The following is a 17,566-nucleotide window of genomic DNA, read 5'->3' on the forward strand; positions in this document are numbered from 1 at the left end:
TTCGCGAGTCCTATATGCAAGAAAGGCAAAATAACAGACCAGTAAAATTACAGACTAATATCCTAAACATCAGGTTGCTGGAAAATTCTACAACATATTCTGAACCTGCATATAATAAATTTCCTAGAGACCAAAAAGCTTATGCCCATGAATCTGCACCATTTTAGAAAGCATCACTTATGTGAAGCTTGCCCTTTTCTCACTTGATTTACTGCAAACTACAGATGAAGGGCAACAGGCAGATTACATATTTCTAGATTTCCAGAAAGCACTGCAGACTGTTAATGAAGGTACAAGCATGAGGAATAGTTTCCCAGATATGTAAGTGGCTCGAAGACTTCTTAAGTTAAGGACCCAGTATGTTGTCCTGAATGGTAAGAGTTCATCAGAGACATGGCAGCCATTAGGAATACCCCAGGGAAATGTGATAGAACCACTATTATTTTCTATATACATAAATTATCTGGCAGATAGGGAGGGCAGCAATATGCAGTTGTTTGTTGATGACACTGGGTGTCAAAGATGAGTGGCTGTAGGATGACACAAGATGACTTAGGCAAAATTTTTAGTTGGTGCGATCAATGGCAGCTAGTTTTAAATGTAGAAAAAATGTAAGTTAATGCTGATGAGTAGGAAAAACAAACCCCTAATGTTCAGATGCTGCATTAGCAGTGTTCTGCTTGACACAGTCATGTTGTTTAAATAATGGGGTGCAACGTTGAAAAGTGATGTGAAATGAAACAAGCTTGTGAGGATTGTGGTAGGGAATGCAAATGGTGGACTTCAGTTTAATGGGAGATTTTAGGAAAGTGTGGTCAAAGCTGTGCTGTATTTCCATGAACATTTCTAGGCCATTAGAGGGGTAGTAAACAACTTTGATAGTGCAGAGGCTTTGGCAGTTTTCCAGTGCAAGGAAGCTTTTAATGATTCCAGTAAAAAATAAATAAAAAAATAAAAAAAAATGCACTGCTCTATTCAGTTAATGAATGAAATTATTCTAGTGAACTCCCCGTTGCTGGAGATATTCCTAAGAAACCGACAGTAAAGAAAAGTTTGAAAATATTTTAAACAATAACACAAGCTTTGAGCCCCTGTACCAAATTGATAATTTTATTAATGGGACAGGTGAACTTTTACCAGCAACAATAAGTTGCAAAATAGCATCCAAATTCAAATTCTGCCCAGTTACCTCAGTTGATGTAGAACAGTCCTTTTATGCTTATAAAAATGTTTTGAGTGATCGAAGACACAATTTTACTACCAAACATTTGGAATGGTACTTGGTCGTTTATGTTTACACAATTATAAAAATTTAAAATAAATTGTAAATGATGCTTTGGTCCAATGTGTTAATTAAAAGTTAATGCTATTCAAAAAATTCTTCATTGTATGTTCTTTTTTAATAACATATTATGGAGTTTTTGAGTGTGCCTCTCTTTGTGTGATATATTCTCGAAGTTGGTCACGTACATATCAATTGTTTCACTGTGCCTCACTTGCATTGCATTCGCTTCTTACCAACATCAATAACAAAGAAGCAACAATTCTTAAAAGATGGTATACATCCCCATTTTGCAAATTTTCTGAAAATAATCTCAGGAAGACCCCCTTCCTAACCTCTACCAGAAAGTATTCAGAAAATGATATCATTATTCTAAATGTACCTTTTTTTTGCATGGCCAGCTCTCCTAAGTGATATTCACAGGTTTGGTTTGACTTTGAGATGTATGCATGCAGTAACTATAATGTTTTTTTTTTATTACTTAATCTTGCATATTTTGACACTTTTCATGGATTTTTCATGCATATTTCCAGGATTTTATGATGTATATAATCTGGTCTCTCATAATGACTAAGTATTTAATTTATTTGACTGTGTCAAACAGGATGATAATAATGCTGCATTCAAACATTAAAGGCTTATTTTTCCTACTCATCTGCTAAGGAAGCTGCTATTCATCACAAAAACTAGAAATTCTGTCTAAATCAACTTGTATCCTCATACACTCAATGATGACACCTGCCCACACACCACAGTGTTATCAGCAAACAGCCGCAGTTTGCTGCTCATCTTCTCTGTCATATCATTTATGTACGAGGGCAGTTCAATAAGTAATGCAACACATTTTTTTTCTGAAACAGGGGTTGTTTTATTCAGCATTGAAATACACCAGGTTATTCCCCAATCTTTTAGCTACACAACACTATTTTTCAACGTAATATCCATTCAATGCTACGGCCTTACGCCACCTTGAAATGAGGGCCTGTATGCCTGCACGGTACCATTCCACTGGTCGATGTCAGAGCCAACGTCGTACTGCATCAATAACTTCTTCATCATCCGCGCAGTGCCTCCCACGGATTGCGTCCTTCATTGGGCCAAAGATATGGAAATCCGACGGTGTGAGATCGGGGCTGTAGGGTACATGAGAAAGAACAGTCCACTGAAGTTTTGTGAGCTCCTCTCGGGTGCGAAGACTTGTGTGAGGTCTTGCGTTGTCATGAAGAAGGAGAAGTTCGTTCAGATTTTTGTGCCTACGAACTCGCTGAAGTTGTTTCTTCAATTTCTGAAGAGTAGCACAATACACTTCAGATTTGATTGTTTGACCATGGGGAAGGACATCGAACAGAATAACCCCTTCAGCGTTCCAGAAGACTGTAACCATGACTTTACCGGCTGAGGGTATGGCTTTAAACTTTTTCTTGATAGGGGAGTGGGTGTGGCGCCACTCCATTGATTGCCGTTTTGTTTCAGGTTCGAAGTGATGAACCCATGTTTCATCGCCTGTAACAATCTTTGACAAGAAATTGTCACCCTCAGCCACATGACGAGCAAGCAATTACGTACAGATGGTTCTCCTTTGCTCTTTATGGTGTTCGGTTAGACAACGAGGGACCCAGCAGGAACAAACCTTTGAATATCCCAACTGGTGAACAATTGTGACACCACTACCAACAGAGATGTCAAGTTGAGCACTGAGTTGTTTGATGGTGATCCGTCGATCATCTCGAACGAGTGTGTTCGCACGCTCCGCCATTGCAGGAGTCACAGCTGTGCACGGTCGGCCCGCACGCGGGAGATCAGACAGTCTTGCTTGACCTTGCGGCGATGATGACACACGCTTTGCCCAACGACTCACCGTGCTTTTGTCCACTGCCAGATCACCGTAGACATTCTGCAAGCGCCTATGAATATCTGAGATGCCCTGGATTTCCGCCAAAAGAAACTCTATCACTGCCCGTTGTTTGCAACGCACATCCGTTACAGACGCCATTTTAACAGCTCCGTACAGCGCTGCCACCTGTCGGAAGTCAATGAAACTATACGAGACGAAGCGGGAATGTTTCAAAATATTCCACAAGAAATTTCCGGTTTTTTCAACCAAAATTGGCCGAGAAAAAAAATGTGTTGCATTACTTATTGAACTGCCCTCGTATATAGCAGTCCTATCACACTTCGCTGGAGCACTCCCAATGATACTCTTGTTTTTGATGAACTCCCACTGTTGAGAACAATGGAACATGTTCTATTTCTTAATAAATCTTTGAACCACTCACATATCTGAGAACCTAATCCATGTATTTGGACCTTCATCAATAATCTGCAGTGGGGCACCTTACCAGATGCTTTCCAGACATCTGAGTCTAAGGAATCTATCTGTTGCCCTCCATCCATGGTTTTCAGGATGTCATTGACAGAAGGACAAGCTGATTTAAGCGCTATCAATAGTTTCTGAATCTATGGTGATATGTGGACAGAAGCTTTTCTGATTCGGGGAAATTTGTTATATTCAAACTCAAAATATGTTAAAGAATTCTGCAGCAAATTAATGTTAAAGATATTGGTCTGTAATCATATAGGCCCATTCTTTCACACTTTTCCATGACAAAGCAGAAAATACTAGAAATTTTTAAGGCTTCACACAGTACTTACAGCCTTTTTGTAAAAGATACTCACAGAAACTACTGTCTGAGGAAAAACAGAAGTATTGATTTAAGTTCTGATGAAATAATATTATATTTTCATCAAACAATTCTTTCACTCTATTAAAAGCATCTTAACATTTATTTATCTACGTCCATGAAACATCTTTCTTTAACAGTGCCTGCAGATTTTGCACATTTATGCTTCTTGAGGTTCAAATTTCCTATAAAACTCACTGAATCCCATGAGTGACGTAAGTTATTTCTCATTGTTTGTTTTGGGAACTCTTCAGTTGCTATTATTTACTTCCCTCTTAAAAATTTAATTTTTGATAACTGCAAAGTAATTCCTCCTTTTATTAAGGCTCGAAATAGTTTGCACAAAATTTCACGATCTTTCTCCCACATCTTAATAGCTATTGAAAGGTCAAATGGTTCAAATGGCTCTGAGAACTATGGCACTTAACATCTTAGGTCATCAGTCCCCTAGAACTTAGAACTACTTAAACCTAACTAACCTAAGGACATCACACACATCCATGCCCGAGGGCAGGATTCGAACCTGCAACTGTAGCGGTCATGCGGTTCCAGACTGAAGCGCCTAGAACTGCACAGCCACACCGGCCGGCTTGTAAGGTCATCCACATAAGTGGTAATCTTAACATACGTACTGCAAGCTATGTCCATTTGAACCTGGTTATTGTACTAGAGCCTTTGTCTTCTTCTATAGTATTTGCCGCCTAATACTTCCTTCTGTTATGAAACTGGTGATTCCATGATGCCTCAGGTTGTGTCAACTGACCTCTTCTTTTAGTCAAAATTTCTTTTTTCCTGAATTCAGTTCTGAATCACTTCATTAGTTAATGACGTACCTATCCGATTTGTAGCATTCTTCTGTAGTGCAACATTCTAAGAGCTTCTTTTCTTTTCTGGTGTGAAGTTCTTATTGCTCATGTTCCACTTATGTACAAAGCTGTAATCTAAACAAATACCTTCAGAAAACACTTCCTGGAATTTAAAAGTATATCCATTGTTGAAAAATTTCTCTTTTTTAGCAATGTTTTGTTGCTGTTATCAGTCTGCATTTTATATTCTCTCTACCTGGCCCTCATCATCACAACCAAATAGAAATCTTAATATTACTTTTAGTGTTTCGTGTTCTAATCTAATTCCCCCAGCATTGCTGGATTTAATTAAACCACATTTTGTTAGCCTTGTTTTACTTTTATTGAAGTTTGTCTTTTAACCTCTTTTCAAGACACTTTCCATTCTGTTCAACTGCTCTTCCAAGTTCTTTGCTGCCTCTGGCAGAATTAGAATGTTATCATGAAACTGGAAAGCATTTATTTCTTCTCCCTTTCCTTTGATTTCCTTTCCAAATTTCTCTTTGGTCACCTTCACTGCCTTCTCAGTCTACAGATTGAAAAATATTGGGGAGAAACTACAACCTTGTCTCACTCCCTTCTCAACTACTACTTTCTATTCATGTCATTAGACTCTTATAGCTGCAGTCTCGTTTCTGTACAAGTTGTAGATAAACTTTCATTCCCTGTACTTTATCCCTTCTGCCTTCAGAATTTCAGAGAGTGTACTCCAGTCAAGGTTGTTAAAAGCTTTCTCTAAATCCACAAATTCTGTAAACATAGGTTTCCTGTACTGAAGTCTATTTTCCAGCAGAAGTTGTAGGGCCCGTATGGCTTTGTGTGTTCCTATGTTTCTCTGGAACCTGAACTGATTTTTTCCAGTAGTGGCTTCTACTAATTTTTCTATTCTTCTCTAAATGATTCATGTCTGTTTTTTTCAATGACACATTAACCTGATGGTTCATTAATATTCACAAAGTCAACACCTGCATTTTTTAGAATAAGAATTATTAAATTTTTCTTGCAGTCTGAATGTATTTTGCTTCTCTGATATATTTTTCATCCAGTGTGGAATAGCTTTCTCAGTATTTCCTCTACGACGGTTCTCAATGATCTTTGAGAATGTCATCTACTCCAGGGATTTGTTTCAACTTAGGTCTTTCAGTGCTGTGTGTCAATTTTTGCTTACAGTATCGTATCTCTCATCTCATCTTCATTTCCTTCATCTTCCCTTTCTTTAATGTTACCTTCAATTTTGTTCCCATTATATTGGACTTCGTGGATTCCTTGTATCTTTCAGCTTTCCTTTCATTGTATAGTATGGGGTTGCCATTTGAGCTCTTAATATTCATTCAGGTGCTTCTGTTTTACCCAAAGATCACTTTAATTTTCCTATGGGCAGCCTCTATCCTTCCCCTAGTTCTACATGCTTTTTCACCCTTGCATTGTCCATTTTTTCATTTTCTGCCAGTCTCATTTTTTGATGTCTATATCCTCTTTCAAGTCTTCATTTGCTGCATTTTTATAATTCTCAAATTGTCAGTTAGATTCATAATCTCATGTGTCATCTGAGGATTTCTGCAGCACCTTACCATTTTTCCTATTTGATGTTTGAAATCTTCTGGTGTCTTCAAGTCCCTTTCATAGAAAGGCTATGTTGGTTAAATGTTACAAGACCAGATCAGTCAATCATTCAGACTCATAGTTCTGCAACTTCTGAAAAACCTGCTGTCCCTTTTAGGGAACCATGGGTTTCTATACCACCATTAAATGCCGTATAACAGTCCAACTATTTTCAGAGAGATTCTCAGATCCAACAAGTAGATTTGAAAATGTGCAATTAAAGTTTCCACAGAAACAAATTTATTTTCAAATAGGTCTCACCAAGACCATCATTTTAATCAAACACTTATCTTGTGCTACCCATTGTCTCCTTGTGGTCTCTTCCTATGGAGAACTTTCTGACTCACTAATTTGTAGCACTTGTCCAGAATATTGGGAAATAACTAAGCCAGAGTCCACATCTGCTACTGGAAATATGCTCTCAAATTCCAATAGGCATATATACCAGAAGAACAGCTTTTTATCACTGAAAATCACTAACACCAAATTTCAAGCATACAACACACTTGTCTTCAACCCAATACATCCCATAACTTTCTTTCTACATCCATGAGGTCTACGAGCCAACTTCTTGATTTTACAAGCTCCAAGCTGGCCAACAAAATTGTTTCAGCATTGCACCAATCAGCTTCATGATCAGAAGGCAGCTATTTTCAAGGGGTGTTTCCAATTCCTGCTTACTGTATTCCTTGCCAAAGTGCAACTTCTTGCTTGGACATCTGTAAAGTTTATTTTGAACACATCATCATGAGAAACTCACTATCCTTTACCCAGATCAGTTGGCCTGACCACAGTGCTTTAAAATGAGTATGGAAAGACAAGTTCATCTTCTCCTGCCTGAACAAAATCCACTTAGCCAAGACACTGTAGACAGGTTCTTACGTTGTCACAGCAAAGAGGATGAGCTCACAGTCATGGCCAGGAACGATGTTCTACAGTTTCTAATTTAAAATTTTACAATTTCTGATTTAAAATCTATATTTTATTTAAATTATGTGAGAGTGTTTTGGGTGGGGGGTTGCATACACTTGTGTGAGGCCCACACCAGAGGCAAACCAAAGTGTACTCTATTGAAAAAATTGTTTTCAGGATTATGTTAAATATAAATTTTTGATGATGTGTTGACAGGCTGTAAAATTGGGAAGTTTTAAGTGTTTGCTGATTATATTTCTCCCTACAGTTAATCAAGAAATAATGCCTTTAATATTGTATCTTTGACTGTTGCTTGTAATAGTCATTTTCTGTATTAAACTTTATTATGTATTATACCTTATTTTAAATACTTAAGCTGATAACATTCACTAATATTTAAGTATTGTTTGCCAGGCAATATCTGTCATTGAACTGTATGGAATTTTGGATCCAGCAACGCGTGACTGGACAGATGGTCTTCTGTCAAATATCTTTCGTGAAATCAATAAGCCTCTACCCACAGACCAACAGGAGAGACGCTACATATTATTTGATGGCGATGTAGATGCTTTGTGGATTGAGAACATGAATTCAGTTATGGATGACAACAAATTATTGACTCTCGCTAATGGAGAGCGGGTCCGGCTACAACCACATTGCGCTTTGTTGTTTGAGGTAATCCCAGTTGCATTAAATATTTATTTTCCTTTCTATTTCAATATAAGGAGGTACAGACCTAACTGTATCATCTGAAACAGAAACCTGTAAGTCATTTCTGGTTTGTTTGATATATTTTTATAAGTTTCAGTATCACACCTCCTCCACTGTCACCTCAATTCCTCTATAAAATTGGCACCACTGAATTGGTGATCTACTGGCTCAGCTAATATTACTGTTTTTCTCAGTGTAGAAAATTAGTGAAATAGTTCATTTTGATAATATGTTTTTTGATGCAGTGTGAGAGTATAACATCATGTGGGACAAACTGTGATCTTATAGTATTAGCTACCATAAAAAGTCATATGCACCCTTGTCTGTACAGTGATAAAAGACTTTCTGATCATTCAGCATTATTTGTCTCACTGCCAAAAACTGATAAACATAATATTAGAAAAACATATATCAAAAGAAGTTTCAATAAAACAGTGTTGAATCTTCTGTGGAAAACTAAGTAAAGTTAAGTGGTGTTTATGGCTGGTGATTGAACAAATGAAAACTTTAGTACATATGTAAACAGTTTTCTTGGAGTCTTTAATGAATCTTTCCAGCCAAGATCATATTGCAACAGAACATTAAGTAAGATACGATGGATCACACCAGGAATAAAAATATCAATTGAGAGGGAAAGGAAGCTACACAATCAACTGAAGTACAACAAATCCTGATTTTGTAAAATAAGTTAGAAACTATAAAACTATTTTAAAAAATATGTGAAAGCTTCAAAACAAATGGCAAATAACAAATTCATTCTAGGGCTGAAAAATAAAACAAAGGCAGTATAGTCTGTAGTTAAGTCTGAATTAGGTGTCTGAAATGATAAACAAGACATTTTAGAAATCAAACTTAAGGAAAAATCGGTTGTAAATCAAGCTCAAATATCTGAGTACTCCATAAATGTAGCAATATCTGATTTAGACATAGCAAATTATGAGCAGAAAGTAAATAACTTTGGCTTAAAAGGCAATACTAGTGAATGTCTCAAAAAATTCAACACAATCTCAGCAAAATTTGTTGAAAATGTCATACTCTCCTTAAAAGACGAAAACTCTGCTGGCTGGGATGGGATACCCACCAAAATAATTTTAAAAGTTTATAACATAATAGCTCATCCTCTCTCTCTCATAATAAACAAATCCTTTGAAGAAGGTTACCTCCCCGATCTCTTGAAATACGCAGAAGTAAAACCAGTGTTTAAAAAAGGTTCAAAAGATGATATGGGAAATTATCACCTATCTCTATACTCCCTGTCATATCAAAAATATTTGAAAAAAATTGGGGCTTTACAGATACAAACCTTCATCACAATATCATTTCATATAGTCAATTTGGCTTCCAACAAGGCAAAAACACAGCATATGCGATAAATGAGTTTATTGATAAAATTACTTCATCACTAGATAGGAAAGCTAAGGTTGCAGGAATATTCTGTTATCTTACAAAAGCATTTGACTCTGCAAACCATGCCCTGATGCTTTTCAGACTCAACCGGTATGGAATAAGGGATGTTGCTTTGAAATGATTTGAATCATATCCCTTGGAGAGGAAACAAAGTGTTGTAATCACATCAAATGGAGCGGATCACTTCTCTCAGTGGAAAACTGTGCCACAAGGTGTTCCTCAAGGCTCAATCCTTGGCCCCAGTTTATTCCTGTTTTATGTAAATGACTTGCCTCTCAATATAAATACTCAGTTAACTTTGTTTGCAAATGATACTTCTGTCCTAATTGAAAATTAAAATTCTGACAATATACCAAAGAGTGTCATGAATATGTTAAGTAACCTGGAAATATGGTTCAGTCAAAATGGCTGAAGGCTAAACATTTCAAAAACTCACGTGATGAGTTTTAAAAACAAACATTCAAAAACTGAAGAAATCTGTGTCATTCACAACAATCAAAAAATGGAAAAACTTGACTCAAGTCAGGCTTCTGGAAATAAACTTTTAAAAACAAACATTCAAAAACTGAAGAAATCTGTGTCATTCACAACAATCAAAAAATGGAAAAACTTGACTCAAGTCAGGCTTCTGGAAATAAACTTAGACAGAACCTCAAATTGGAATTCTCATATAGAATATGTAGCAAATAAATTAAACAGCTTTGCATTTGCAATCGAAATTTTAGCCTGTACCACTGATATGGCCACCAGGAAAATAGCACATTATAGCTACTTTGAATTGGTTATTCGATATGGCTTAATTTTTTGGGGAAACTCGGGCAATGTTACATGAATTTTAAAGTTGCAAAAAAGAATCATTCGCAACATGTGCTCTGCACAGCTGAGAATATCATGTCAACCATTATTTAAAGACCAGAAAATATTAACTGTCCCCTCTTTATACATCTTTGAGGGGGTTATTTTCCTACACAGCAGAGATGTTATATTAAAAAAAATCATTTTGAACACTCATATGACACAAGTCATAAAGAGAACTTTATGCTCACCTCTCATTGCTTAAAACTGTGTGCTCAGACTCCTCAGTACGTTGTTGTTGTGGTCCTCAGTCCTAAGACTGGTTTGATGCAGCTCTCCATGCTACTCTATCCTGTGCAAGCCTCTTCATCTCCCAGTATCTACTGCAACCTACATCCTTCTGAATCTGCTTAGCGTATTCGTCTCTTGGTCTCCCCCTACGATTTTTACCCTCCACACTGCCCTCCAATACTAAACTGGTGATCCGTTGATGCCTCAGAACATGTCCTACCAACCGATCCCTTCTTCTAGTCAAGGTGTGCCACAAACTTCTCTTCTCCCCAATCCTATTCAACACTTCCTCATTAGTTATGTGATCTACCCATCTAATCTTCAGCATTCTTCTGTAGCACCACATTTCGAAAGATTCTATTCTCTTCTTGTACAAAATATTTATCGTCCATGTTTCACTTCCATACATGGCTACACTCCATACAAATACTTTCAGAAACAACTTCGTGACATTTAAATCTATACTTGATGTTAACAAATTTCTCTTCTTCAGAAATGCTTTCCTTGCCATTGTCAGTCTACATTTTATATCCTGTCTACTTCGACCATCATCAGTTATTTTGCTCCCCAAATAGCAAAACTCCTTTACTACTTTAAGTGTCTCATTTCCTAATCTAATTCCCTCAGTATCACCCGACTTAATTTGACTACATTCCATTATCCTTGTTTTGCTTTTGTTGATGTTCATCTTATATCCTCCTTTCAAGACACTATCCATTCCATTCAACTGCTCTTCCAAGTCCTTTTGCTGTCTCTGACAGAATTACAATGTCATCAGTGAACCTCAAAGTTTATATTTCTTCTCCATGGGCTTTAATACCTACTCCAAATTCTTCTTTTGTTTCCTTCACTGCTTGCTCAATATACAGATTGAATAACATTGGGGAGAGGCTACAACCCTGTCTCACTCCCTTCCCAACCACTGCTTCCATTTCATGTCCCTCGACTCTTATAACTGCAATCTGGTTTCTGTACAAATTGTAAATAGCTTTTCACTCCCTGTATTTTACCCCTGCCACCTTCAGAATTTGAAAGAGAGTATTCCAGTCAACATTGTCAAAAGCTTTCTCTAAGTCTACAAATGCTAGAAATGTAGGTTTCCCTTTCCTTAATCTAGCTTCAAAGATAAGTCATAGGGTCGGTATTTCCTCACGTGTTCCGATTTTTCTACAGAATCCAAAGTGATCTTCCCCGAGGTCGGCTTCTGCTAGTTTTTCCATTCGTCTGTAAAGAATTCCATCTGAGGTTTTGATATTCATACTAGTGGTTCTCTTTTCACCAAAGGTCTCTTTAATTTTCCTGTAGGCAGTATCTATCTTACCCCTAGTGAGATAAGCCTCTACATCCTTACATTTGTCCTCTAGCCATCCCTGCTTAGCCATTTTGCACTTCCTGTCGATCTCATTTTTGAGACGTTTGTATTCCTTTTTTCTGCTTCATTTACTGCATCTTTGTATTTTCTCCTTTCATCAATTAAATTCAATATTTCTTCTGTTACCCAAGGATTTCTACTAGCCCTTGTCTTTTTTCCTACTTGATCCTCTGCTGCCTTGACTACTTCATCCCTCAAAGCTACCCATTCTTCTTCTACTGTATTTCTTTCCCCCATTCTTGTCAATTGTTCCCTTATGCTCTCCCTGTAACTCTGTACAACCTCTGGTTCTTTCAGTTTATCCAGGCCCCATCTCCTTAAATTCCCACCTTTTTGCAGTTTCTTCAGTTTTAATCTACAGTTCATAACCAATAGATTGTGGTCAGAGTCCACATCTGCCCCTGGAAATGTCTTACAATTTAAGACCTGTTTCGTAAATCTCTGTCTTACCATTATATAATCTATCTGAAACCTGTCAGTATCTCCAGGCTTCTTCCATGTATACAGTCTTCTTTTATGATTCTTGAACCAAGTGTTAGCTATGATTAACTTGTGCTCTGCGCAAAATTCTACCAGGCGGCTTCCTCTTTCGTTTCTTACCCCCTATCCATATTCACCTACTACGTTTCCTTCTCTCCCTTTTCCTACTGACGAATTCCAGTCACCCATGACTATTAAATTTTCATCTCCCTTCACTATCTGAATAATTTCTTTTATTTCATCACACGTTTCTTCAATTTCTTCATCATCTGCTGACCTAGGTGGCATATAAAGTTGTACTACTGTGGTAGGCGTGGGCTTTGTATCTATCTTGGCCACAATAATGCATTCACTATGCTGTTTGTAGTAGCTTACCCGCATTCCTATTTTCCTATTCATTATTAAACCTACTCCTGCATTACCCCTATTTGATTTTGTGTTTATAACCCTGTAGTCACCTGACCAGAAGTCTTGTTCCTCCTGCCACCGAACTTCACTAATTCCCACTATATCTAACTTTAACCTATCCATTTCCCTTTTTAAATTTTCTAACCTACCTGCCCGATTAAGGGATCTGACATTCCACACTCTGATCCGTAGAATGCCAGTTTTCTTTCTCCTTATAACGACATCCTCTTGAGTAGTCCCCGCCCGGAGATCCGATAGGGGGACTATTTTACCTCCGGAACATTTTACCCAAGAGGAGGCCATCATCATTTAACCATACAGTAAAGCTGCATGCAGCCATGAAAATTCACAACACAATAAGAGGGTGTGACATAATGTATATGAAGGTAAGTATTCTGAAAAGCAAGTTACGAGGGCAGTTCAATAAGTAATGCAACACATTTTTTTTCTGAAACAGGGGTTGTTTTATTCAGCATTGAAATACACCAGGTTATTCCCCAATCTTTTAGCTACACAACACTATTTTTCAACGTAATCTCCATTCAATGCTACGGCCTTACGCCACCTTGAAATGAGGGCCTGTATGCCTGCACGGTACCATTCCACTGGTCGATGTCGGAGCCAACGTCGTACTGCATCAATAACTTCTTCATCATCCGCGTAGTGCCTCCCACGGATTGCGTCCTTCATTGGGCCAAAGATATGGAAATCCGACGGTGCGAGATTGGGGCTGTAGGGTGCATGAGGAAGAACAGTCCACTGAAGTTTTGTGAGCTCCTCTCGGGTGCGAAGACTTGTGTGAGGTCTTGCGTTGTCATGAAGAAGGAGAAGTTCGTTCAGATTTTTGTGCCTATGAACACGCTGAAGTCGTTTCTTCAATTTCTGAATAATAGCACAATACACTTCAGAGTTGATCGTTTGACCATGGGGATGCACATCGAACAGAATAACCCCTTCAGCGTCCCAGAAGACTGTAACCATGACTTTACCGGCTGAGGGTATGGCTTTAAACTTTTTCTTGATAGGGGAGTGGGTGTGGCGCCACTCCATTGATTGCCGTTTTGTTTCAGGTTCGAAGTGATGAACCCATGTTTCATCGCCTGTAACAATCTTTGACAAGAAATTGTCACCCTCAGCCACATGACGAGCAAGCAATTACGTACAGATGGTTCTCCTTTGCTCTTTATGGTGTTTGGTTAGACAACGAGGGACCCAGCGGGAACAAACCTTTGAATATCCCAACTGGTGAACAATTGTGACACCACTACCAACAGAGATGTCAAGTTGAGCACTGAGTTGTTTGATGGTGATCCGTCGATCATCTCGAACGAGTGTGTTCGCACGCTCCGCCATTGCAGGAGTCACAGCTGTGCACGGCCGGCCCGCACGCGGGAGATCAGACAGTCTTGCTTGACCTTGCGGCGATGATGACACACGCTTTGCCCAACGACTCACCGTGCTTTTGTCCACTGCCAGATCACCGTAGACATTCTGCAAGCGCCTATGAATATCTGAGATGCCCTGGTTTTCCGCCAAAAGAAACTCGATCACTGCCCGTTGTTTGCAACGCACAGCCTTTACAGACGCCATTTTAACAGCTCCGTACAGCGCTGCCACCTGTCGGAAGTCAATGAAACTATACAAGACGAAGCGGGAATGTTTGAAAATATTCCACAATAAATTTCCGGTTTTTTCAACCAAAGTTGGCCGAGAAAAAAAATGTGTTGCATTACTTATTGAACTGCCCTCGTATATGATTTTATAACTGAATGATGCTACTACTCTGTGGAAGATTTCATGAAAAACGAAGTGATACTTTGAGCTGGATCCCTAAAATGGAGTAAAAATTTATGATACTTATAGTAGATGTAAATACTGTAAGTTTGGCAAATTTTGAGTAAGTAAATGCTCCACAAAGAATTATTGTAAGTATGACAAATTTTAAATAAGCAGATTGTAACCTTGATGTGTCTCCTGTACATCGGACATATGTTCTGAAATTGTGTACATTATAAGATGAATAAAACACATTTCACATCATATTTGGCTACCAAGAGGTGCATTAAATGATGCTGATAAAGTTTTGGATTCACTTGTTTCTTAAAATAGGAGGAAGTCAAATTTTGCTCTTAGTCAGGCATGAAGTTAAACTCTGTAACCTAAAGAAAAATAATTTTACTTGTGATTCAGTGTCAAAGCTATTACCCTAACATATTTTCGTTTTCAAATGATCCTTTGATTTCAAAAACAAAGATGTAATTTTTGAATCACAATTTTTCTTCGTGTCAGCATAATAGTTACAAAGTAATCCAAAATTAAATTCAAAATGTGCTTTGGGACTTCCACATAGTGGCCTGAGCAACACACCATTCCCAAATTTCTTATAATCTGTTAGATTATAATGAATTTAATATTTAATAGAATCAAAGCATTCCAAAACAAACTATTCATGAACACTGCTTCATAAAATATCACCCATAGCACCTGAAAGTCTTCGAAAGCTGAAACTGGTAATAATTGTATAAAAAAAGTGCCTGTGTCCAAAATGAAAAAAAATAATACCTTACAATAAGTCAGTCACTATCTCTGCAAGCGGAATGTTGTTTTTTTCAAGAGAAACTCATGTAATGTACACATTAAAGCAGCATCTTAAAATGAAGAATAATGAGCACAGGCGTAGAACAGGGATTGATATTGGATCCTGTCTCATTTTTGTTGTATGTAAGTCCAAGAAGCGGAAATTTTTCTCTTTTCTGATGATGCAAGTATTGCAATCAAGCCTAATGGAGTAAATTAAACACTTAAAAATAGAAGTAATATGTTCTTGTAAATTAATAGCTCATTCTCTCCAAATGGACTGTCACTGTAATTAGAAAAAAAAATGTAATACTTGCAATTCAGTACTCCACAAAGCCTGATGACACCATTAGAAATAACGCATGAGAGTAAATCAATATATGAAGCAAAATATTCTAAATTCTTGGGTATTTATATTATTAAGAAACTGACCTGGAAGCCACATTTCACAGATCTTCCTAAATGTCATAATTCTGCAAATTTTTCATTACATTGAATGTTAGATTTTGGAGATGAAAATGTAAAATATTTGCTTATTTTTTTCCTTTGTCATTTACTGATATCTTGTGGTGCACTTGTCACTGAGGTAAAAAAGAAAAGTTTGTTGCATAGAAACATGTAATGACAATAATGAGTCGTGACCACTCTAGAATGTCTTGTAGACATCTCTTCAAATGGTTAGGCACACTGACAACAGCCTCACAGTAAATTTCTTCCTTTGTGTAGTTATGAAGTTTGTTATCAACAATCAATCACAGCTTGAACATAACAGTAAAATTCATAAAAGATACTAGAAGGAGAAATGATTTACTCTATCCATCATTCAGCCTTTGTAGGACACAGAATAGAGTGAAAAATGCAGTTATGAAAAATCTTTCAGCACTTACCCACTGATATAAACAATTTTGTTGATAACAAAAGTAGCTTCAAATCCTAAATGAAATCATATCTGCACAATTAGTGCGTGTGTGCATATGGTGTGAGAGTGAGAGTGAGTGAGTGAGTGAGTGAGCATGTTGCCATTCACATTTTCCACTGAGAGGATGCACTGTAATTGTAAAACAGATTCATTCTACATCTACATCCATACTCCGCAAGCCACCTGACGGTGTGTGGCAGAGGGTACGTTGATTACCTCTATCGTTTCTCCCTTCTATTCCAGTCTTGTATTGTTCATGGAAAAAAAGATTATAAGATTATTGGTATGCCTCTGTGTGGGCTCTAATCTCTCTGATTTTATCTTCATGGTCTCTTCACAAGATATACATAGGAGGGAGCAATATACTTCTTGACTCTTCGTTGAAGGCATGTTCCCAAAACTTCAAAAAAAGCCCTTACCGAGCTACTGAGCGTCTCTCTTGCAGTCTTCCACTGAGGTTTATCTATCATCCCCGTAACGCTTTCGTGATTACTAAATGATCCTGTAACAAAGCACACAGCTCACCCTTGGATCTTCTCTATCTCTTCTATCAATCCTGTCTGATACCGATCCCACAGTATTCAAGCAGTGGGCGAACAAGTGTACTGTAACCTACTACCTTTGTTTTCGGACTGCATTTCCTTAGGCTTCTTCCAATCTCAGTCTGGCATCTGCTTTACTTACGATTAATTTTATATGGTAATTCCATTTTAAATCACTCCTAATGCCTACTCCCAGATAATTTATGGAATTAACTGCTTCCAGTTGCTGATGTGCTATATTGTAGCTAAATGATAAAGGATCATTCTTTCTATTTATTCGCAGCACATTACACTTGTCTACATTGAGATTCAATTGCCATTCCCTGCACCATGTGTTAATTCGTTGCAGATCCTCCTGCATTTCAGTACAATTTTCCATTGTTACAACCTCTCGATATACTACAGCATCATCCGCAAAAAGCCTCAGTGAGCTTCCAATGTTATCCACAACGTCATTTATATATATTGTGAATAGCAACGGTCCTATGACACTCCCCTGCAGCACATCTGAAATCACTCTTACTTAAGAAGACTTCTCTCCATTGAGAATGACATACTGTGTTCTTTTATCTAGGAACTCTTCAATCCAATCACAAAATTGGTCTGATAGTCCATATGCTCTTACTTTGTTCAATAAACAACTATGCCTTGCGGAAGTCAAGATACACAGCATCTACCTGGGAACCCATGTCTATGGCCCTCTGAGTCTCATGGACGAATCACATGAGCTGGGTTTCAAATG

General features: G+C 37.7%; 1 protein-coding gene across 1 annotated transcript in view; it reads left to right on the top strand.

Moving 5' to 3' along the window:
* Window positions 1–17,566, top strand: part of LOC126484896 (dynein axonemal heavy chain 10) — a 1,141,797-nt gene that overhangs the window by 453,966 nt on the left and 670,265 nt on the right. Inside the window, exon 28 of the mRNA XM_050108495.1 lies at window positions 7,737–7,997. Coding sequence (XP_049964452.1) covers window positions 7,737–7,997 — 261 coding nt within the window. The remainder of the gene's footprint in view (window positions 1–7,736; window positions 7,998–17,566) is intronic.

This window comes from Schistocerca serialis, chromosome 6 (genome assembly GCF_023864345.2).
Source record: "Schistocerca serialis cubense isolate TAMUIC-IGC-003099 chromosome 6, iqSchSeri2.2, whole genome shotgun sequence".
NCBI lineage: Eukaryota > Metazoa > Arthropoda > Insecta > Orthoptera > Acrididae > Schistocerca > Schistocerca serialis.